At 40.2% G+C, this 24,694-nt stretch overlaps 1 protein-coding gene across 5 annotated transcripts in view; it reads left to right on the top strand.

Annotated features, from left to right (window-relative positions):
• AUTS2 (activator of transcription and developmental regulator AUTS2) overlaps positions 1 to 24,694 on the top strand; it is a 769,537-nt gene that overhangs the window by 339,155 nt on the left and 405,688 nt on the right. For all 5 annotated transcript variants that reach the window (XM_051636183.1, XM_051636186.1, XM_051636184.1 and 2 more), the window contains 2 exons: positions 3,177 to 3,278; positions 11,463 to 11,498. In XM_051636183.1, coding sequence (XP_051492143.1) covers positions 3,177 to 3,278; positions 11,463 to 11,498 — 138 coding nt within the window. The remainder of the gene's footprint in view (positions 1 to 3,176; positions 3,279 to 11,462; positions 11,499 to 24,694) is intronic.

Genomic DNA, 24,694 nt, shown 5'->3' on the forward strand with positions numbered 1-24,694 from the left:
GTGTGCACCAAGGTTCTGGCCCCAGGCCATGCAGACTGGGGAAAAGGACTCAGGTCACTGATTATCAGGTATTTTTGCATGTACCATGTCTCTCACTCAGGAAGTCTTTGAGGCTGTGCAAGTCCATTGTGAGTCAGTGACACTGCATTTTTTGGAGTTTGTGCTTTCAGTTTAGAAAATGTTTCTTTTTTGTGAGTCCCTGTAGATAAATTCACTCCCACTGTACAATGGAAGTGTGGAGTCATATGTGCTTTCCCCAAACCCTTCTTCGTTCCTCACTCAGTGTAAATTAGAAGAATAACAGCTGTGTTAGTGTGGGAAGCTCCTCAGAGAGACACTTGAGCAGACATCATGGGGGTTTCATGTTGGCTTTGCTTTTTACATGAGGTACCCAGACAGGAGTGATACAAGAGTTGTCAGTGTGGCACTTCACATTTCTTCCAAGGACAGTTTTATTTTCAAGAGGAATCTGCTTTTAGGGTTCCCATGTGCTCCAGAGTAATGCACCAAATACTTGCAATGTAACTAAAGATCTAGTGTTTTATTTGCAGACCCTTTTAGCAGCACTATGTTATTTCAATGTCATTTTAATTTTAAATGGTTGAGTCTGTGTGAGTAGATTGAAATGAACCATTGCTTATCCGCACCAACTATTCTCATGTGCATTTGTGTGTAACTTTAGGTTCTTAAAAGAAGACAATGGGCACATTTCCATGCTTTATTTTTTTTTAATTTAGCACAGATTGTTGGGGTTTGGACTAAAATGTAAACCCTCAACAGTTTGGCACATGGAGAAACTCAACTTGGAAAAAAAGAATGGAAAATATGGAAAGCTTAAATCTTAACTTGGACTTACTTCTAAGTTTGCTGTCTAGTGTGTGTAGTTCACGTTGTACCTACAGAGTTTCAGGCTCAGATATCTTGGTCATATTCTCTTATTCCTTGTAAATGGTGTCTAGAAAAACGACACCTTCTGGGTTTTTATTCTCTGTAAATAGCTGGAATTTGCAATGTAGAACTATAAAAATGAGCCATTATGATTAGTTAGCAAATAACTAATGTGTGAAAACTGTGTACAAAATAAATTGAGGTTCTAAAAATAAAATTTGAGACTGGAAAAAATTCTTCAGGCCCCTCTTACAATAAGAGTTTTTCCATTATTGAGTGGATGTTGACAACAGACTGAGTCAGCGAAACTTGATTCATTTTCCTTTGGGTGGTTAGATTTTTAAACCTGGGACCATAAAATTACAGTACACAGTGGTCCTAGATAAGATCTGTGAGTTATATATGAAGTATGAGACTTGTTGAATTAATTATTCTCCCTTCTGCTTCCAGAAAATGCTGGTGAGTTCTCTTTGATCTGACTGATAAACCATTCCATTGGAAAAAAAAAAATAATAAAAAAATCTTTTTTACTTGAGCTTTTCTGGCTGAGCTGTCTAATATGTAGGTTTTTTTATGAAATTGTGTTTGACAGATAGCTCTAGTTCTTCAGTTACATTTTCTTTGGGATGAGAGTACACCTGTGCCATTCTTTGCAGTTGTGTTCGTGCATTGCAACCCAGTTGTGTGTCTGAGGCTGTAGCTGCAAATACTTTCCCCCCTTTCTTTCTTTCAACTGAGAGAGAACACCCAAAACTGCATTTTACTAATAAGGGGAATAAGGGATGAAGGTAAAGCAGCACCCACCCCAACATACCAAACTTAGAGATGCATTTTGCTCTTGTAGTGGTAGGGAGAACCTGATGATAACCATTAGGGTGAGGGTGCTGTGCCTTGAGCCTGGGAGAGAATAGAAGTGTGATTGGGCAAATAGAGTATATGGGTAGGAATGTATGTCTGGGGATTAGAGCACAAGTCTTGTGTGCATGTGCCTATAAAAGAGAATATGTGTCAATTTTTGTGTGTGCTTGTGCAACGTGTTTCTGGGAAAATTGGAAAAATATGAGAAGAGCTAGAAGAAAGAGGGAATACGGCGGAGAGAGTTCATGGAGAAGGAACTTTTGGTCTCCAGTCATGAAATGGAGATGAGTGTGGTTATCTATTTCTGAGAAGTCTGAATAGAAATCACTATGAATGTGTTAATGGAATAAATTAGGAGGAGCTGTTTGCTATTTCTGTATGAATTTTGGTAAGTGTAGTAGGTATCTCATAAAATGCTTCATTAGGTGCCTCACCAGGTATTTTCTCTGCATTTGCCTTTGCTGCCAGTACTTAGGTGTGTGATTTTAAATCTACATTTTTGAAATTGACTTTTTGCTAGTATTAACCTCAGGAAATCAGTTTGAATGAAGCATCAACACAGCTAGAAGAAAACTGTAATACATGCAAGCAAAATATAGGGAAGGAGATATTAAAGCACATATATACCTTTTCAGCATTGCAGTAGATGTAGTTCTTATCTTCCTCTTGCTGTGTATATGTGTTTGTGGACATGTGTGTAATGTATGTATATGGTAAATGTGCATTTCCAGTAAACTATTGTTGTGACATGTTGACCTGCACAATCCACAGTGTCAGAGAAAGCAGATATTTTCTCAATTATATTGAAAATATAGTTTGTTTTTAAATTTTTATTTATTGCAATGGCAGTAAAGTTCATTAAAGCTGGTTTGAATGGCAAAAACAGTCTGATACTAATTAAGCAAATCATGTTGTTTTATGAACACCTGCATTAGTCAAGAATTTTTTATACAGCCAGACAATGTTGTTAGGGACAGGATCCAGCAAAAGGCTTCCCCGGAGTGATGGCTGCTCCTTTGCTTGGAGAGATTTCCATTGATCTTAGATCCTCAATACTCTTACACTGTAATGAGGGATGGATTGATTCTGCATGTGCTTTGATGCATTGGTTACTCTAAAAACTGCATCTTGGCATAAATAACTTGAGAAGTCTGGAAGTTCCCAGAATGGAGGTCTTTAAGTTGTGAGTTCCTTTGGGCATGAGTGTTTCCTCCCTCTACCTGCAGGGTCTTGGCCTGCACATGAGCTGCTGTGCACTGGAGCTTGCTTTGCTCTCTGCACCCATGGTCTCACTGAGATGCTGCCTTGGCAGTGCTGCAAGCACCACATAAATGGGTCTTTGTGTGGATGTGGGAAAGGGTTAAAGAAGAACAAAACTCACCTGAACCATGCTAAATTCTTGCTCTCTTTGTTTTTTCTCTTTCCTTCAGCTCAAGCCAGGTCAAAACAGTTGCAGAGACAGTGACAGTGAAAGTGCCAGTGGGGAATCGAAAGGTTTTCATCGAAGTAGCTCTCGGGAAAGACTCAGTGATGTAAGTAAAACTCCTTCAGCCCAATACTGACCTGATTAACTCCTGATGTAGCTTTCTGAGGGGTGTAGGTTTTAACAGGATTTAATCTCTGGGATGGTTTGTTGCTAAAATCCCCTTCCCTTTGGGGTTTGGGAGAGGAAGAGGTAACTTAGGTCGCCTGCCTCAGTTCAGAAAAAATTCTTAAAGTTTGGTACAGTGTCTGGTGTGAAAGCACTCATTCATTTTGACATGATTGAAGGCCATTTGATGAAGTTAAAATGCCCTGCATAGCTGTGAAGTGAGATGGCCTCTTTTTACCCAAGTGGGGAAGGAAAAAGATTGCTTTTCTTTGGGCTAAATACTGTCTTTATGAAAAGTATTTGAGTGTCTAGAGAGACTCAGATAATTTATATATAATGAACTGATGTAACATGGCCAACAATAGTATAAGCCCTGCCTTTATTGCTCTACCTAAACTGCTATGTCCTGAGATGGCAGCTCTGGGGTGAATGTTTTTCTCCATTGAAAAATGCTGGCCAGTCACTGAATGACATGCATGAGTTACTCCAACATGGGAATGACTACAGAAATCTTTCTGTGGTTGCAATTAGATTATTATTTATTATGTGTACCATCACAATCCTTGAGTGTTTTATTCATGGCTCTGGGTCCTCTCTGCTACACACTTTACAACACAGAATATAAAGACAGCCCTGTCCCAAAAGAGTATCTAAATTGGGGATTTTGTAGGTCAGACCCTTTGCTGGTAAAAGCATGGATAGCTACATTAGTCAGACCAATTTGTATCAGCTAACAATCTGACCCTACTTTTAAGTAACCCACATTTTGGAAATGGGGATTTTATTGATGGCATGTCCATGTAGATTTGGATGACAGATACCAGATGGTGTCCTCTGTAGGCCAATCCAATAAAGGGGAATTGAGCAGATATTAAAGGAAATACTTTTGTAAAGGATATATTCCGTTGTGTGAGTCTAAGCCTGCAGGCACACAGCTAGCACTTCTGCCTGGTGGATTGTGCCTATCACTGGAACAGCCACCTGATTTTATTGTCTTTTTCTGTGAAGGTGTGAAATCTGTAGCACTCTCTTTCAGCAACCCATTGTCACGTTATGTTAGAGGTCCCTTCCTCCCCCAGAGCCAACCTTTATGGGTACATTCAGTTAGACACTTCAGAGCCTGCCCTTCGTAGCCATCAGGTGAGCTCAATCTTAGGGCTGTAAGGTATCTTTGGAAGAGGAGAGTGAAGCCAGAGGAGATAGTAAGTAAATGCTCTGCACAGGTAGTGGTGAAGGGCAGCTGACAGCCTGTCACTGTTGCCATGCTGCCTTGCTCTGAGCCTCGTGACAGCTGAGAAGTCACTGCAGTGAACTTCACAATTACCCAGCGCCTTCCAGCAAGAAATTTCACAGCTCCTTACAAACATGGTTTTAATTTAGCCTTGTCACTCCCTTGCAGTGTACTGAGTGGAGAGTTCTGAGGCTTATTTGAGCTTCCCAGCAGCTCACAGCATTGCAGTGCCAGACCTGGCAGTGAGAGCAGAGTCCTGGTTCCCCTTCCACCAATCAAATACAGTTTTTCTCTGAAGTTTTTACAATCCTTTCCCTTTGTCTTGGCACTATAGCAAATTAAAAGGAAGTGGAGAGCAAATATAACTTCCCTAGTGCACCCAGGAGAGGACATGGGGATTCACAGGTTGCTCAAAAGGAACATTATGTAAATATATGTGGAAGTGTATATTTTAAAATAATTTTACATAATTTATGTTTTGTTTAATAAGTAAGTTGCTTTATGCTTTGATAATTCATTGCAATACAGGCATGTCTCTCTGGTGTGGTGTTCCAGTTCAGCTGAGATGTTAAAAACATGCACAAGACAGCTCTCATCTTGCCTGAGTGTGTGGTGGCCTTTCCCAGAGTCTTTCAGTTAGAAGAGTAAATACTGTTCTGCATTTTTCTCTCTCCAAAGACAAACAGCCCTTGTTTTTAAGTGACAGGACCTTACAATGTAGTAGTGGTACTTCCACTTCCAGCTATGGGAGAGCCACCTGGAACTGTCCTCTTATGCACAAAGATGCATCAGGAGCTTAATAAGGCTATTTTAAATATCTTTTGAAGGAGTGAGTCATCTAATGATATCTACCAATTACCTTCCAGAAAAACAAACAAACGAACAAAAACAAACAATCAAACAAAAAAACCACCAAAAAACCAAACAAAAAAACCCAAACAAACAAAAAAACCCAACAAAAAACAGACAGAGCAAGTTTCCCCTGAAGATCTTCTGAGTTTAACATTTTTCTTGGAAGAAATACTCAAGAAGTTGTGTACTTGAAATAAGATAGAACAAAAGTATAAAATATTGCAGGCAGATTAACCCTCAGGTCAGAAAGCAATTTTTGGACATGAAATATAATGAATCTCCACTGCTGTAGCCTGACAGCTTTGTAAGATTAAGCATGGCTACTTCATGGAAATATGTATAATGAATGGAGTGCATATACTCTAGGTGGATGATCAATTTTCAAATCCCTAGTTGTAAGTAAGCTGTTGAAACAGTAATGTTAGCTTCATGGGCTTTAATGTGGAGCCTAAGTGATAGCTTAGTGACAGATGCAGAATGAGGGAGATGGTATAATGAATATCCAGTTGCAAACTGACATGTCAGTGGCTTCATTCCCTCTCCTGTCAGACATCTTTCAACTCTGCATCTTGTACATGTACCTGCAGTCCTTGGGTAATGCAGATTGATGCAAAGTGTGTTTACAAGGGATGACTCCTTTCCAGACTAATGAGATCCAAGCAGGTGATTTGCAGCATTTGCGAGAGAGGTGGCCAAAATGAGAAGAAGATAATTCTGTGAAAAGACCATGTTAAACAGGAGACTTTTCTCATAATGAGGCTTGAAATAGCATCAGACAGTAGGAAGAGGAATATCCTATGTTCTTGTCAGATGCAGTGCAGTGAGACTGATTTCCATCAACTCCTTTCTTTGTCCTCATCTCGCACACGTGTACACAAACACACACCCCTCTGTGAGAACATAATTAGCAGAGAACTTGACCTCTGCTAGAACAGGGATAATGATTGCTCAAATGCTCCACTGCAGGCATTTGACAGTGCCCTAATACATCTCCCTCTTTGTATTTCATAAGCCCATTTCTCTCTGCCTTTCTCCCCTATACAGTATTTTGGGAATGACAACTTGTTTTTTCCTTTATGGCTAGAGGTAGATCGAGGGGCCTAAAAGAGAAATTGGAGAGCTACTCCTCCTTTATATATAGGGTGCTGTCGTCAGTTTAATCTCATCAAAATCTTGCCAGTACTAGAATTCATTTTGCTGAGATTTTGCTTGAAGACAAGATGGCAGCGCTTTCTCTTTTCCTCAGCTTGGAGCTCAGTCAACTTCTTTTCCTTACCTTTCTGTATGTATTTATTTTTGAGTCTTCTAACTTTGGAATACATGGTACTTTTGAGCCGTGTTTTACAAAGCAGCCAGGAGATTACTTGAGAAAAACATGAGAGTTACAGCTCACCTGGATGGTAAACACACAGAGTATTCAGGGGTTCAGCCACCTCCTTCTAATAAAAAAGGAATCAAAAACCTGACTTCTTTGGTGCACATTTCTGAATTCCTGATCTACCCAGGAACTGAAGCTCACACTCAACTATAAAATCATTGCTAGTCCTGTTAAAAATCTGATGTCTGTGAAACGAACCTTACTCATCATTATGCTAGTGTTGGTGCAGTGACAGTGCAAGCCTGCACTGACAGGAGAGGGCTGACAAGCTGCTTCGGGCACCCTCAGCCCTGCCTGGTGCTTTTGGTGTTGGCTTTACAGGCTGTCAGCAGAGTGACGAACAGTAACAGCCTCTCACATGTGGTCACTGGCTGGGAGGCAGCACAGCTCTTCCACTCTTGCTGCACAACAGCAGTGTGGACTCCCTGGCCTCTGCTTGCCTTGGCTGAACAAGGAATCACAAGCCAGGAGAAATACTTGGCACCTTTCTGTCTAGAATATTGTTCCAGTTCCTGAGTAGGGAGTAGGACAGGAATCTTTCCATTTGTCCCTATATTACAGATCTTGTCTTGGGCTCTCATCAAAGCTATCAGACTATTTCATGAGGGCTTCCCTTTCTCCAGTGTTTTGTAGCTGTGTGCTGCTCCTGCATTGTGTACTTTGTGCTTAAGAGTAGGTCTCAGGAAGGTATCCATGAGGACTATGTCCTGGATTGCCCTGCCCATCCGAGCTGTTACTACCTGTTGTGGGGAAGGGACATGTCTACACCCCCAGCAGTGTAATCTTGGGCACAGCTCGTGATTTTGGCCCCAAATACCAGAAGCTGATCAGTTGCAGTGGCTGCTTCTTTGTGTGTGTGTACGTGAGGGTGTGTCTGTGTGTGTTTGTGTGTCTAAGGTTGGGTGCTTAAATGCTTTGTTGCATTATGTTAATTCCTCGGCAGTGCAATCAAATTCATGTCGTAATTAAAGCTGTCAGTTGGAAGGCAAGCCAATCGCCAAGAAAACACAGCATAACAAATGAAGTGAAATGATTCTGCGTGTAGCTATACAATGCTTCGCCAGGCATGAAATTAAATAAGTAATTTGATGTTGACATCAGAAATTGAAATGATACCCACTGTTCCTTCATTCAGTCAGACCTGCATAAACAATAGCCAGAACAAATATGTACAACACAGTCTTTCTCCCCACCCAGCTCCCCAAGTAATGCACAATATATATGCAAAATGGGTATAACTGTGCCTTCCAAGACCTCAAGGATGTAATTTTCTTTGGTACACAATAAACTAATGCTTACATGAGGGTTACTACATTTTTGCTCCTGGGCCAAAAGTTCTTCTCTTCAAGAAAGGAAGTGTTGTGTTTGTTGTTGTTTTGTTTTGTGTTTGTTTTATTGTGTTTTTTTTTTTTTTTTTTAAGAAGGGCAGAAGGAAAACAAAACCAAAACCCTGTTATAATTTTAAGCAAGTGACTTGTGTTTTGCTGATGGACACCTGATGCAGGCTTCTGCTGGTGGTTGTGTGAATGTCAAACAGTATATCTAATGTTGAGTTTTGCAAAGGGTTTTGGAAAGTGAAACCATTACCTCTATTATAGGCACACTTTATATAAGAGATGTAGAACCATCCCGTGCAGGATCACGACTCAGCATGGGCTTGTAAAGATGCTGCATACACAGTATCACATTCATCAGTTGGTACCGAGGCTGGGCACTGGGTAGTAGGAGCCTTTCACTATTGGGAGTTATCACAAAAGGTGAGAAGCTGTCTTCTTGCATAGCCCTTGCTTCAGCCTGTGTGCTCTGCCAATACACAGTTCACAGCACAGCTGACAGTCATTCATGCATGTGCAATACAGTCTTTCTTACCTCAATTACAAAGAGTTTGCAAACTGTACTATCCATATGCAGCATGCAATGTGTGAAGGGCTATATTTCCATCCAGCAAACTCAGATTCCCTGAATATGCACAGTTGTTTCTTTTCAGTGAAAGTAATTTGACTGCTATGTTTTGACTGTCCTCCCATAGCCATTGCAGCATTGCTTTTGAAGGAATGGAAATATTCAGTGGGAAATACTTTGTTTGCTTTTTTTTTTTCTTCCTTTTAATTGTTTTGTTTTGATACTTGATCCTTCTAAAACTTGGAATAAAAAGCAGACAAAAATTAAACACAGATGCAGAATGTGAAGTTTGGAGCTTTCAGCCTGTAAAGTAGGTTTTAAAAATTGTGAGTGGGAAGAGTGGGGCTCAGTTGGCATCTGTACATAGCTGAAACAAAAGCAGTTATAATGATTGCATGTGTTGTACTATGTTGGTAGATCTCTAGCTTAAATTAAAATAATTCAGATGGCATGAACCAGAAAGCAGAACGAGTAAAGTGAAAGGCAGTATAAATTATGTTCTTTATCAGGAAAATAAATGCATCAGATACTAAACTGGAAAATGCTGAAGTGATCTCTGCCAGGTGTCAGAGAGCTGCAGTCTACAGGCTGCAGTGGCTCACCGAACTCTGGGATGCGGCTCATAAAAGGGGACTTTCTATCTGGAAGCAGTAGCTGGGCAATGCTTGGGCAGTGGCAGTGACCAGGTTGTTTCCAGCTGCATGGCCATGGGGACGGAGGGGAGAGCAGAGCAATTGGACTGACCCGGGGGCCTCAGAGCCACAGGTTCTCAAATCTGCACTGCCCGTTCCTTTGCACCACAGTGTGATGCTGCTGCAGAGGTGCTTTCAGGGACATCATCTTTGGGACCAAGAGGGTCTTGCTGTGGATGACAGTAGCAGAGGGAGCTTGAGGCCCCAGAGCAGCACGAGCAGGGCCAGAAGGACTTAGGACTGTATTAATTTCTGTGCAGATCCTCTTGCACACTGATAACCACATCTGTCGACTGCAGATCTCGAGCCCTGCAGTAGCCACAGCACACAAGACTGAGATAATTAAGGGGCAAGAACCACATACTATCCAAATTTCTGTATCAGTTTTGTTTGCTCATAGATCTCCCAACAGTTTGCTGATTTTATTATATTGGTACCCTTATGACTACCAGGGTGATTTCCTCCTGCTAAGTCTTTACCTTCTAGTGTCTTAAACCAGAAGGACTTCCCCCATAGATATGTAACCTCTATAAATGTCTTCTTAGTGTTGCTTTGGTGAACACACAGAAATATTCTGATTATTTGCAATTAATTTTGTTAATTTTAAATTTCTTGGCACAGTCTAATATTTCTGCTGTGCCAATTTCAACAAAAAGATACCCTAAGCCACTTGTGGGGTTTATTCTCTTTTATGTCGCTGCTGCACTCCTTGGTCAGAAATTGAGATAATTTGCTGTTAGTCCCTTAGAACAGGAGTGACAGTGATGGAAATTCTGCCTGTTTCCAGTGCTTTGCCAAGGCTGGTTGGGGCCCCTGTGCAGTTCCTGATAGTCACTGAGCTGTGTCATTACTGAAATGGAGGTTGTGCTAAGGAACAGGAACAGGAATTGAGCTACAGGAGTTAAAGGCTGGTCATCTGGACTACCTGCTGCTCGCTAGAGAATTATCCTCTGCAGTTTGCTTCCTTGTCCATTGACTGACTTGGCTTGAAGTGTTTCAGGTGATAAGGCCGTAGCGTTGGGAACTGTTCACCCTTTAATGTAACAGCCAGTGACCTGGATTAGGACTGCGATGTTTAGGTCTCTCACCATGTCTCTAAAAGAACCTGCTGTGTAATCCTCATTGCTTAGATGAAAAACTAATGAAACAAAACCCTTTATCTCCTTAATTCCTGTGGATGTGGAGGTCGTGATCGTGCCCCACTTAAACTGAATTTTGTGATGCATTTTTTTAAGCATTGAAATCTTTTGGTTATTTTCCATGGTAATAATATTAGTTTTAATTGTTTTTACAGGTTTGAGCTTTGAAATCTTTTTCACACTGTAGATACTTGGTTTTTCTTGTTTTGTTTTGTGTTTTTTTTTTTTCTCTTTAAATCCTTGCTTTGTCAAACAGTGTGGACATCCAAATGGGAAACTGCAGTGACTGCATTCTCCAGGAAATGGTGCATTGGCTGAAGCGGTTTCTCTGTGCCCACAAGTTCTTTACATTTCAAACTACTAATTATGTTTACAAAATGTCTCATTTTGGAAAAGCACTGTGTGTGTACTAACCGGGGCCTTTCGGGAATAAATTGGCAAACAGGTCATACACTGAAAAAGTCATCCAAACCCACCGGGCTTTTTGTTTTGAAGTCAGCCTACGATTTTTTTCTTTTCCCCCTCCTGCCTGCCCCTTTGTGGCCACAAAGCTGAGTAGCTGGAGTCCAGAGCATTGAATGTCAGCATGTCAGGGAGGCTGGTTGATGAGTGTCTGTTTAGTCTCAGTGCAGGGCGAAATGCCATCATTAATTCATTACCCAGCTGCCTGTCAAATAAATTGGCAATTACGTCCACCGCAGAAGCTTGGAATTCAGTAAATAGCACGTTACCATCTCAGAGTCGTTGAGAGATGTAAAGGGAAAAATTAAGCAACATGGTGTTTGTTTCAGTAGCAGATGACAAGGGGCAGCACATTGGTGCTGTGATGTAGTGATGAAAAGCTTGGAAAGGACTGGTAATGAGCTGTGTGGATTGGAACGTGTTAAAAACCATCACTGACTTTCCACTTTGTCTTTGTGTTTTATTGCAGAGCTCAGCTCCATCCAGCTTGGGAACAGGCTACTTTGTAAGTGTGTCTCGACTTTAACACATGTGCCTCTGAATATATAGCATTATTCCTGAAACAAAAGTGCCTTATTATATGGAAACAAGCAAAAATAACTAATCTCATTCTGCCCAATAGGTTAACTTCTCTTTTTCTATTTCTTCCTCCACAAATGCATTATAAGTAATATTTCTGACATGGTGGTCCATGTTTTCCTGAACTAATCAGGTGTCATATTAATTACTACATACATTCCAACAGTGTGTAATTTCCACAATTATAGTAAATAAGATGAACTGTGGTCTTACCAGCTCTGTAATTGGAGATGGGTAGGATCTTGATTTTGCCTTGTACCAATTCTTATTGATTTATAGACTTTGAAGAGCCCACTAGGGCACAGTCCACAGAATGTGACACAGTCATTTCTACCTGTTGGTTAAAAGTCCTGTGTCTCACAGCTGATATTGGAAAATCCAGCTGTAATTGTATCTATGTGAGATTTACATTTTATGTCATGGGAAGAGGATCAGGCCCCACCTGGCTTTATAAATGATCAGTCTTTTTTTGTTGTTGTTATTTATTTGCACGCCCCTTAATTGATTTAACAGTCTATAATCATACCTTTCTGTCTATTCCCATGTTCCTCAGTGTATCTTTTACTCGCATAGATAAGTTGGGGAGTAAAAAATGTTTTCCAGGGAATCAAATGCACTGTTCATTTTCCTCCAAGATCTGCATTTAAATTGCTCATGCCCTGTTTCTCTTGTAACTTACGCTATATTCTACAAGCATGTTTTTTCTGCCTTTGTAATACCTGTAGGAGAAATAGAGCATTATCTATGTCCAAAAACAGGTGGGTAAAATGCAGTGAGATATTTTCTACAGCTTTGCTCTATACAGCTAGTAGTGTAATGAAGGCCTGCTTCTGTCTTGTCATCAGACTGTGGGGAATACTATCTAGTATTCAATTACATGATGGAAAAACTTTATTGCTGTCATGTCAGATTCCCAGATAGTAGTTTTTGTCCATTAGTACATGGTGAAATTTAGTCTTTTTTCATAGAAGTTTGTGATCCTATAAGAAAATGATGGGATTAAACTGTGTTCACGTGACCTCACATGTGAAGTGTAAAACGCAAGCACAAAAATTGCTTGATACCTGGAGAAATGCTGTGTTCTGCTGCATTTACACTGACTTCTGCACAAACTGGATGTCTGTACTCCTGCCAGTGCTAAGGTCTGAAAAGACATTATCAACTGAAAAACTGTTGTGGTAGTTTTTCTAACGATACCAAAGCCCAAAACAGTGTTTTTTCTGTCCTTCCCCTGTTTTGTGTTGTGTGTTTTTAAGAGGGAATGGATGAAGGGAAAAATAATAACCAATGGCTCAATGTTTTTTGTGTTAAGACTAAAACTTGAATGTCTTTGCACAGTTCAGAGCAAACTGCTCTCCCCTGTCTGGGCACTTAAAATTCAAATCATGTGAACATATACAGACGTGCTCTGGCATGGGACAAATATAGTATGGGATGGAAGGCTTTAATGTATATAAGTAAGCCTTGTTCTCATAGCGGGAGCTGAATATGTATGGTTTAAGAACAATGTTCAGCTTCATCTTTAGGAAGCAGAGGTAACAGAAGAAAAGCCATCTGCTCTTCCTTGCACCATACTGTCTGTGGGTTGGTCCAGTAAAGTGAAATCTGGAAGGTGTCAACATCCCCTGTGCTCCAGCAAAAAGCTTGAAAGCTTCCAGTTCTCCCAAGTTAGGGATTTAGTGACAAGAAGAAGCTTAACATCTTCCAGGGCCAATATATTGGCACTTTAGATGATACTAATTTGATCTGTTTAGGTGGAGGAGACATCCCTTATTGGGTCCATTAATATGATAAATGTAACTGCACTGTTTCTTATGTGTAGCCACAGAAATAAGATCTCTTAAACTTTCTTTTTCTTTCTTCACTAATAGCCAAATAGAAAACTTCCTCCAGTTTCTATCTTATAGTAATTTTTACACTTACAGTCTTGGGTGAAACGTGGAGCGTTTTCCTCTCCCTTTTCACTTTGGAAAATTTTTTTTTAGGATTATGTTGGCTATTGTTTTAAAAACGCCCATACTCTTATTAACTTACATGGAGCAAATAAAACCCAGATGTATTTGCGGTTCCAGACAATGAGAAAAATGCTCCAGAATGATCCAATTAGCATGTGTTTCTGATAAATGTAATTATTATTTTATCAAAGTGCAAAAGAATATGCTCTTGACTTGACTTCTTTTTTCCAAAGCTTTTAACCAGAAAAGACTTTGTTTTTGTGTTCGGTGTCAAAATAAGGGTCTTTGATCTCAAATAGAACAACAGTTTTTAGATTAATAGGTAATAATAATAAAGCTTTTGCCTGTGGAAATTGTTGTCACTCTACGTTGTACTTTGGTCTATGAAGTATTGTACATTGTAGCACACTAAAGGCAACACAGGCAGCCAGGTAAGTTACCATGGACTATTGGTGGATTCACTGTCCAAGCAGTTCTACTGCAGAAAGCAGAAACACAGATGGAAACAAGTTTTATTCAGAAATGAATGAACACTGAGGTATGGATTAAGTGGCATGAATTTGCTGTTTAAATCTAAGTATGAACGGGCTATGTGTTTGGTCTGTGCTACCTAGCATGTGTGTCATGGAGATAATACTTGACAGACTTGGAATCTCCTTGAAGAACTAAGCTTGGGGCAGGCACTGGGGTTTGATGGGTGGAAGGTCATGTGTCTGCAATGTTTGTGGAAGCTGTGTGTGCTACAGCAAAGAATAATTACTTTTGAGTCCTTTCATTCTATGGAAACTCTTCTGAGGTCACTGAGTGTTTAAGGAAATTTTTATAAACCTGGCACTTGCCAGTGAGACAAAATCATTCTTCTAATATCTCTGTGGCAGTTTCATCACAGTAATCCATTATGAACTTCCACTAGTAGTGGAGAAGGCTGGAATCTTGCCTACTTTTATACTATAACTAGGTAAATTTCTGAATGGCCAAGTTAGAGACTGGATTCTTGAATTCTTGTTGCCTCTACATGATGTTTGTACTGCTGGCTTTGATAGCCCACCCGTGCTGTGAAAGCCATGGAGAGGGTTGGGAGTCAAGTGATTCAGCCAGATTCTACCTAACCAGGATGTTCAGAACTGCCAATAATTAAACACTTTCTAATTAGTTGCTTTTAGCAAAGCAGGACAAATGCGTGTAACCACTTAATGACAGTTAATGATGCAAAGTTTTTGAGGTGTTGTAAGTCCCTCTGTAAGTTTTGTTGTTTTTTTTTTCAGTTAGGAACAACTTACCTACTTTCTCAAATGCTGGTATGTGCAGTGGATTTGGTTGAAAAGCCATTTTCATTGTTGCTGGAGTCCATTTCGTATGTCTTGGCACTCCTTGTCAGAGTGGACACTTTCCTGTCCTTTTTACGTAGCCAGAAAAGAAGAGACAGGTAAAAATCATTCTTAATCTCCTATAACCCTTTTGTACTGGCATGACTTCACTGTTTTCTGTGGGGACAAGGCAGTCTGTGATCGTTGCATGTAAAAAAAGATTTGGAAATGCTTTTAATATTGGAGCACTGTAAGAAATCATAACTAAATACTTCCTTGAAAGTCTCCCAGTTGACGTCCATATTTTTTGAACTGCAGATTGTCCTTGTCTCTCTTCAAAGATAGCTGATAAGGTAGATTATATCTCCTCAAGAAGTCAGATCAGATAATGGGAAGGTAGTCAGAATTTTAGGAAAAGAACCACCTTTTTAGCATTAAAAGGAAAGTTATTTGAATTGTGTGAATTTTTAATGTGGTTTATCTGTCTATGATTTTAGGAGGTTGAGAGAGATGTTTTAGAATGTGGAGTGTGAGAAATAGTAAAAGCTTTTTCTTTTACATCAATACAAACAATAGCTGCTGGTTTTCTTTGTGTATCTCACGCTCAGCCAAATTCACATTAGAGGATACAGGTGGTTCATAGTTGGCAACACAAAACAGAAACCAAACCCTAAATAACAGAGCATTTTGGTTTTAAATGACAAAGCCAGTTCCCAAGATTGTCAGGTTCTTTGGCAATTGTACAGTTGCTGTTTATGGCAGCTTGTTTCCATTTCTTGCTTTGGTCTGTTTCTCTCCTCTTTGTGGCAATTCTGAGGGTTTTCTGTTACTTTTTTGTTTGTTTTTAATGCTTATTTTTGGCTGGTAGGTGTGTTTCCCAAAAAAAGCACAGACTTTGGATTTTTTTCAGAGCTGGATGGAATCTGGTAATAAGCTGGTGTTGGAAACAATATTGGGGGAGTTGGAAGGAAGAAAGAAACTCCTGCGATGCGTCTTTTCCAAACAATGTTCTTGCTCCACCTTAAAAAAAAAAAGGAGGAAAAATGAAAAATGTGATTTGCACATGGGCTGGTGACTCAGACAAACATAAATCGTGAACATATTCCCAAAGGCCCCAGCTAATCAGTTGTGCTATCCAATTTGGCCCTCAGTGGGTTCAGTTCAGCAGATGTTTGCATAGTTACAGCGTGCCACTGGGACACTGAGTTGTGCAATGTTGCATTACATTACTCAGAGCTCTAAAAACTCATCCCAAGGGGAGTAAATGGAGCACCAGTGCTATCAGTATAGAGATGATGGAAAACCAGTATTTGGCCTAGATAAGGTCAGCTTTTTCACTGTGCAGTAGGACTGATTTTCACCTAAGACATGAACAGAAGGACTGTGGAGTTAGTCATGCCAGCACATTCTCTGGGTTTATATTCTCAAATAGAATCCTTACAACCAGTAGGTGTTCCTCCATCATCTGGTCTCTGTGCAATGGCAGCAATCGTGAGTAGCCTGTGTGTTGTTCTTTGAGGTAGTCAGATATGTGATGCTGTTGACTCTCTTCAGCTGTGAGGGTATCTGAACAGTCTCTATAAAGACTCCACTCTAGCAGCAGGTACAATAAGACCCATGAGTTTCCAGAGGGGAGGAACAAACAGATCAAAACTATCATTTGAAGTAAGTTTAAGAGATTAAACCAGCTAATGTTACATAATACTTTAGTACACATCGTGTACACCGTGATGCTGGTAAATAAAGAGTTGTCCTTGCAGGTAGGTTAAGTTGCTCAGTGATTTCCAGTGCTTGACTTCAGAAGCTAAATACTTAAATATATTTTGCTGATGTGAGAGTGTGTATCCATCTGAAGTACTAGGAGGTCTACAAAGCACTACTGCAGAGTCTGTTTGGATGGCACCACACTTAATAACCTGTCCTGTCCCCTGTGAATACAGTGGAAAAGACAATCCTTGTTATCCTGTGTTTGGCACTATAAATTATTGTTAACAAATCCTGATTTGCTTTGTAGGGTAATGAATTATCTCCAGATTTTTCACTGTAATGAGTTTACCAACTATTATTGTGAAGGGTGTACTGAATTCCATTTTGGCTCTGCTTTAAAATCTCTGTGTGCCCATTCCTTGCAGAAGTGAAGCTGACAACAGAGGTTATGAATCTTGTGATAGAGAGTTCTGATTCAAGAAGAGTGGACAAGATCCCCAGTAGAAATCGGTCTGTGTATTGTAATTACCTATTAGTGTTTGCAGACCTAAGTGGAGCAGATTTGGTGTGGAGTGGTGAGACCTGGAAACCCTGGTCTTAATCTGAAATCTTTTAGGTGTTGCCTTTTGTTTTCCAGGAGCCATTGAAAATGCAGTTTATTGTAACAGGTGCTGTAAGGAGGGCATCATCTTTGCCAACTAAATACATTAAGTGTAATAAAATCTAACCAAGGTCTTTTAATTTTAGCATTTATAAACTCTGGTGCTGTTCCTGGGGTTAAATGAGGCTCATTAAAGAGTTTGCTGACAATATGACCATCAGAGCAAGAAGAGCAAAAGCAGGTGCTTGTGCAGTGCCAGCATCCTCCCAATCATGATGAGAATTGCTGGAGCAAAGCCATTACTTTTGGAGAGCAAAACTGTGCGTTTTTCTAGAGGTTAAGAATATCATGTGTCATTAACTCAGTATTTAAGGAATGTTAATGCAAGCAAAATAAATTACCTGGGCTTGAATTTGATCAAGACAGGTCTCTACTTAGATTGTTTTGAACAGAAATGATGAAGATCTGAGTTATTTTTGCAGTCCTTCTGAATGGTGTTTCCTCATACAGTGTAGAACTCTGCCCTAATACACGCTAATGCTATTTGAATAAAATATTTTGAATTTAAAATATTAATCCTTACAGTTCTTCTTTGGATTGGGTGAAATTATATTGTCCAGATCTCAGGCAAGGAGAGTGAGGCACAGCAGCAGTTTCTTAGTCAATCAAGCAGAACTGAGATCAGATGTCAAAATTTCAGGTCTTTCAGGTTTGCCCCCTCATTGCTGAAACACAGGTTCTCATCCTGTCTCTGAACAATGCAAGGATTAATTTCTTTAGGAGAGACCCTAGATACGTTTGGTGATTCAGGAGTCCCCAAGGAGTTGCCACTTACCCTTGAGCAGTGCTGAGCTAGTGTGCTTCTTGGCTGTCTTAGGAGGCCTTCACTCTCCTTGCCCAAGCCCACTTCAGCTTTAGTTATTAGAGCTGAGCAATTCTCTGCTCTCGGTGTAAGAGCTTTGGCTCCATTTTGCCGTTTTGTGTGGTTCCTGTGGTTTTTTTTCTGATGTGATGTTATATTTAATGCTTTTGCATTTCTTCACCAAGTGCTTCGACCTTGTTAATTCCTTTGCCTTCTGCTTTTGTGTACGGTTCTCTCTCTTCAGAGCCATTTTTTTCCCAAGGATAACAAATGAGGTGAACAGAGATGGCATAAAGAAATAAGGAGGAAAGGGAGAAAGGTAGGAAATACGAAATTTTAGTATTTGAAGGGGTGATAGGAAAATCTCCATTATTTGCCAGAAGGGTCTCTTAACTTCTGTTACCAGCAGAAGAGAGGAGTGTTGCAAGTGGTTGGTTTACAGTTTGAAAACCTTGGGGAATACTCAGTACATATTTTTTATGGTATTTCAGGTAATCTTAATATTTTTTTCCAACAAAGATCAATTTAGGAAAACAAAGACATGATAATTTTTAAAAAAATAAATTATTGTTGTTTCATCATCAGGAGATAATAAGAAGTAGCAGAAAGGCTTAAGATTTGCTGTCAGTCTAAATTGGGTCTCTAATGTTACATGTAGCTCATGTTTTGCTCATCAGCTCTTGCAAAGCCAAGTAAGTGGGTTTTTGTGTTCCCCCTCTTTCTCTCTTTCTCTTTCCCATAACATGTGACACAAATAGCAGATGTGAACCTGAATAATAAAGAATTGCTTCACTGATTGCTAAACATGCATTATGGTGCTTTTAAACTCATTTTAGGTCATCGCACTGCAAATTAGTTTGATTGCAAGCAGTTAAGCTGTCATACACAAAGCCTTCATCTTCCAGGGGTCTCAGTTTCGTATCATTAAAAGAGAATACTCCATAGCATTGAATGTATTTCTTGTATGTTTAATATTTTGGAGGAAAGAGAGTGTTGGGTTTCTAGAGAAGACATTGTTTGATATAAAGAAGAGAGATATGCAAGCCCTGAGTGGAGTGTTTCATTGACAGTCCTGGTTTTGTGTCCCATTTAAAAGTGGTTGACCATGTTCTGTATGAAACAAGAGCCAGTTTGTTCTTATTACTGAAGTTTTGAACTTGGTGGCATTTTTTTGTAAACCAAGTGGAAAGAGCAATAGTGGACTGTTTCTGATGCAAGTTTTCTGCTGGTGTTATTGTTTGTGGTGAAATTTTACTCAGAAAAAAAATAAAATTAGTGTTTTCTCCTGTGTGCTTTTAAAATAAATGGAAAACCTTGCAAGACTTCTGCACTATGTAACTTGAGAATTTGTAGAACAGCACACTCCAGCAAAAATAATTATGGTGGGAAGGACTTGAAAGGATAAAATCTGGTGAGTTCCCTGAAGAAAGGGTTTGTGGTAGTGATGGTTTGGGTTGGTGCTGTGCTGGAAACACCAAGGTGTTGAGTGCTGAGGTGGTGTGAAAATTCACAGGGAGCTGTGTGCCATTGAGGTCTGCTGAGATGGAATGCATAGCTATTGTGCAAACTTGGAGAGCTTGGAAATTACCAGTGCTATTATTTGATGAACTGATAGGATTACTCTGGAGAAAGATAGTGCAAAAGCCTCAAAAGAAATAGGAGTGTGCAATATGGATGGATTTACAAGGAGCCATGTGATGGTATTATTTTGATGTGATCTTCCACAGACTTTATTTTGCCATTTTCTGAAGAAATACTGCCTCTCCCTCACTTTCTCTTATTTTGGTAGAAGCATAGAATTATAGAATGGTTTGGTTTGGAAGGGACCTTAAATATCATCCAGATCCATCCCCCCTGCATGGGCAGGGACACCTCCCACCAGCCCAGGCTGCTCCAAGCCCCACCCAACCTGCCCTTCAACACTGCCAGGGCTGGGGCAGCCACAGCTTCCCTGGGCAACCTGGGCCAGGGTCTCACCACCCTCACACTAAAGAATTTCCTCCTAATGTTTAACCTAAATCTCTCCTCTTCCAGTTCTAATCCATTAGCCCTTGTCTTCTTGCTATAAGGCCTTGTCAAAAGTCCCTCCTCAGCTTTCCTGTAGGCTACATAGAATATGTAGAATACCTTTACTGATTTAGGCTATGTAGTGTTATTTAATGTTTTGAACAATAGATCCTTTTATTCCTGCTAAAATTACAAGTAAGTAAATACTAGTTTATTTAAATAGGGAAAATACTGCATTAATTCTGCAGGCACTGAGTTCCAAAACTTGCCCAAAGCGTGGCTTGTCCCAATGTGAATGGTGATTGTTATGGTGAATATTAGTATATTCTTCTTTTGAGTCACTTGGAGGGTTTGCAGGATTGTACCTGAAGCAGAGAACACATCTCCTGATTGCAAGAATTAAGGCTGAATTTCACAGAAAAGAGTCCAATCCTCTTTCTTGGCCTTTTATGTCAGAACTCAAAATTGCTGTCTGATAAAATGTAGGACACCAGATTGAATTACTTCATTGAACCACTGCTGTCCCCTGTTAATGGTAATTGCACGGATATAGCGGTCTTTCTTGGCAACATCTCAGATATTTACCTCCCACTGTTTTTCAATTCAAACCTTTGATGAAAATATTCCCAGTACTTCTTTAAAGCAGACACCCAACTGTCTTTCTTGACAAAGGCAAGGTCTCTAAATCAGATCCTGACAATTTGTGACACAGCAGTCTATCTAAATCACCTTTTACCTATGTCACTGTGTCATTTCCTGAAAAAAAAAGTGTCCATCAGAGTAAGGTTGCTGAAGGCTTGGTGCTCGGAGAGGCTGTGTGTGTGTCAGCGTGGAGCTGGAAGATTTGTGTGTTTGTTTCAGCGGAAATAATTAGATGAAGGCATGTAAAGTTGCAATGCATGCTGTAATGGTTTGTTACAAATATTTGGGGTTACTTTGTCCATAAGAAAAACATTATTAGGTTATTGCTGCTCTCAGGCCATTAGGTAGTGAAGGGTTTTTGACGGCTTTTCCTTTAACAGTGATAAATCTGTTACAAAAAAAAAAAAAAATCAGGACTAATGTTTTGCTCTTTGCTACACCTGAGGGTTAATGTGCATTCAGCTGAAGTAGCTTATTCACCTCCTGAAGTCTCATCTCATTTGATGTTCTGAACATTCCCTCCCACAGAGAGATGTGGATGCCACATCCACCATTTGCTCTAGCAAATACTATTGTTTCAAGCCATCTTGCAGCATGATGAGTAGTCGTTTGACTCCTGCAATCAGATCTGTGCAGTTTTTATTATGGAGCGGCTTGCTGGCTGGCTTTGCTGCAAGATGGTGACTGTTCCTTCCTGCTGGAGGGTTTTCCTGCAGATCTCTCTGCATCACTGTGGATGCTTTTGGTGCAAATACTAGGTTGGCATGTAAGATCAGTGGAGTTGGCTACATTGTTTATCATCACTGTAAAATAATTTCTAGGAAAAATCTCTGAAAATCACTTGCTTGTGAGTGAATAGGAACTATTTATATGAGTATTTATTGTGAATGTTTTAGCTTTTCATTTTATTCAGTGACCTCTATAACAGGGCTCTTCAGCATGGAGACAGTGCCTACCTGTTCATTCATGTAGTACTAGAACTTCTTAGTACTAATAGCACTGATTGATTGCTCCACCTTAACAGATGAAAGAGGTTGTTGTTCAATGGCAGAATAGACCCTAGCTATAATAAAAGATGGTGAAATAGCTTCAGTAGCAAAGTGATAATCTTTGCCAAGGAGGATGTGTCTGTCAGTTATGGTAATGAAAAATGAGCTTGGAGGGGAAAAAAATTTCTGTGCTACCCTGGGCAAGTGCGTGTGCCAGGATGGTTCCGAGTGAAGTCCATGTTTGGAGGGGCATAACTATAGCAAATAAAGACACTTACGCTATTTGGAAATGAAAGAAAACTTTCAAACAAAGGGCTGGGCAGTTGAGTGTATCAGTGAATGCAAGAGGAATATGTTACCGTTTAAAGGAATCATTGCTGATGCCAGATGGAAAGTTTTTTGTGGTGGACAGTTGAAAGAATATGTAGAAAGAAAAGAGAGGGATTTAAGATTTTTAAAACACTTCAAATAAGTCTCCTAGAAGAGATGCTTTTACAATTTCTAGTTCCCTCTGCTGTGATGAGAAATGGAGAAGGGAACTGCTGCCTGTTCTCCTGCTCCCATGCTTGCCTTTTGATTCCTCAGATGGCACGTGAAGACAGAAATAACTACATTCAGACAAACAGTTTAATGGCATTGTCACCCTTATGGTATCCAGATTGGGCTTTCTTTTCTTTGATGAAATATGGCATTAAAGGTAGTAACTGAAGTGTTTGTGTAACTCTGCTTTTGCACAGTTAGTAGCAGTAGGCCCAGAAATGTTCCAGCTGCAGCCTCGGTTGACAAGTGCATGCAGACACAGAGGTTGGAGACTTGGCAGCACAAATGCTGGGGGAAGGGATGTATTTTGGGGTTCTCTGAAATGCTCTGATGCTAGCTAGTCCATCTGCAGAGGGATCACTTACACCTGGTGGTGAGCCATGTTCTCCTCTCTGCCTGCCTCCTCTGCAATATTAACGTCTGGCCTGCAGGGTTGTTCCCACCTTGGAGAGGCAGCTGTGTCAGAAGCGATGTGCGCTCGCAGCAGAGAACAGAAGCAGGAGCAAACCTGAACCCTATGCTGGCAAAGCCATGCAGGCACCTTCTGAAAGCACTATGTCTTCTGCTGTGTGCAGAGAGTTGCCAGCTTGGAAAAGGCAGCTGTGAAGCCTGGGATGCTGTTAAACACCACCGAGGATGTGTTTGCTCCTTCCCCATTCCCCCCTCCCCACTGAACACAAACTGTGAGAAGTCCAAGAACTGCTGTGGTGCCAACAAGAGCAAAATTACTTGCAGCTGGTGAATACCACCTGCTCCTGCCGAACTTCAGCCAAAACAGTTTCCTCCCTGGAGTGCCCTGGAGTAGGGAATCCAAAAGCTGTTCAGAGCAGGGTAATATTTAGTGTGGATAGGGAAGAGACACTGCAATTCTTGCTTGAGAGCAGAGTGTGTTTTGCAGGAGGTCTCTGTTACTAATGGCTGTCTATCCTTTCCCTTTCCAAGCTCCCTAAAATCACCCCCTCTGCATTCTTCTAGTTTGTTGCTTATGCATATTAATTTATCCCTCTCTCCCTTAATATGCCATAGTTTTTCCCCATCCAAGCTAATGCAAATTTAATTTTCTTTAAAAAAAAGAAAGTCCTGCAAATGATAGCAAGAGCAGAGTGTCTTCCTTGAAGGCTCTCTGAGGTATTAATGCAGTGACATCTGATGACACTGTGCTTTCTTCTGTGGCAGAAACATTCCTTGACCCTGAGGAAGGAGAAGAAACACCTTTCCTTGTGACTCCCACTCTGTTTCTTAATCACCTTCCTTATTCATCCCTAGCAGCATTTTTTTTGTCCAGTAGCTTGCAGATTACTTTATGGGCTTGGGTTACCAACTACATACTGCTGATTTAAATTACCTGTGATATAGAAACACTAAAAAAAAATAAATAAAAAATAAATCATTGTTATGAATTCATATCAAGAGGCCACTTAACTGCCCTCTGATCACCATATTCTTTCTTACAGAGGACTTCATCAGTTCAGAGGGCTTTCTTCTGGTTGAATCAGAAGTTTTGTTATATTAAAGTAGAAAACCATCAGTGTCCAAATGTCTACATTCATTTGTGCAGCAGCCACTTGCTCAAAGTCAGAGACTACGTGTATTAATTTTGTTGGTTGTATCATCATTAGTCATTGCTTCTTGCTTTCGTTTTTTCAGTTCACTTCCCAGTGTTTGTGTGTTCTTTGCTTTGCTGTCACTGTCTGATTTTCATAAACCTTCTATGAATTTGTTCTTCATTCGTTTCTTGGCTCAGTCATAAAGTCCTTTTTCTTGCCTATCTGTAGTACAAATGCCTGGAAGGATAATAACCAAGTCCTCCTTATTTTTCCTGCATGTATCATCTAGGATGCTTATTTGAAGGTAAGTTTGCTGCAACTTGTTTAAAAACATAAAGCTTCAGACAGCACATTAGATAGCTATGATAATCATGCTCTGGTATGCTCACTTGCATATATCATTTCAGATACAAAATTAATCATATTATTCTTTTGCTGTTGGTAGCCTATTTCCTAAAACTTCTCCAGGTCCTCTCTAGGGACCTTCATGAATGGACTTCTCTGCCTGATGTTAATGATGAATATGTCTGAACAATTGAAATAGGATTTTTTGAGAAGCAGTAATCCTTAGAAATTTCACTGACACCCTGTTCTGTTTCTTCCATCTTTCTCTTCCTCATTCCACATTGCAAGGAAATTTGTTGCTTCTGATATAGGATGTCTCTTTGGAGGGACTAATAATTTCCTTTCTATGCATACCCCAGAGGAATGTGAAAGCTTCTTCCCTATAAAAGGATGATTGTGCTGCCTAAAAGTGCGGAGAAAGGCAGCGCGGTAAAAATAGGTCACAACCATTATGTAGAGGTCATTGCATCAAAACTCCCTTTTGCAGTTTTCCCTTGAAAAACATCTTCCCTGACCCAGGAGGTCTGTGTCTCTCCCATGTTTCTGTGCTCATGCTTTCCACAATGCTTAGGGCATGAATAGGGATGTGTTTTTTCCTTCTTGCTTTTTTTCAATTTCTG

Source organism: Apus apus, chromosome 18 (genome assembly GCF_020740795.1).
Source record: "Apus apus isolate bApuApu2 chromosome 18, bApuApu2.pri.cur, whole genome shotgun sequence".
In the NCBI taxonomy this organism is placed as follows: Eukaryota; Metazoa; Chordata; class Aves; order Apodiformes; family Apodidae; genus Apus; species Apus apus.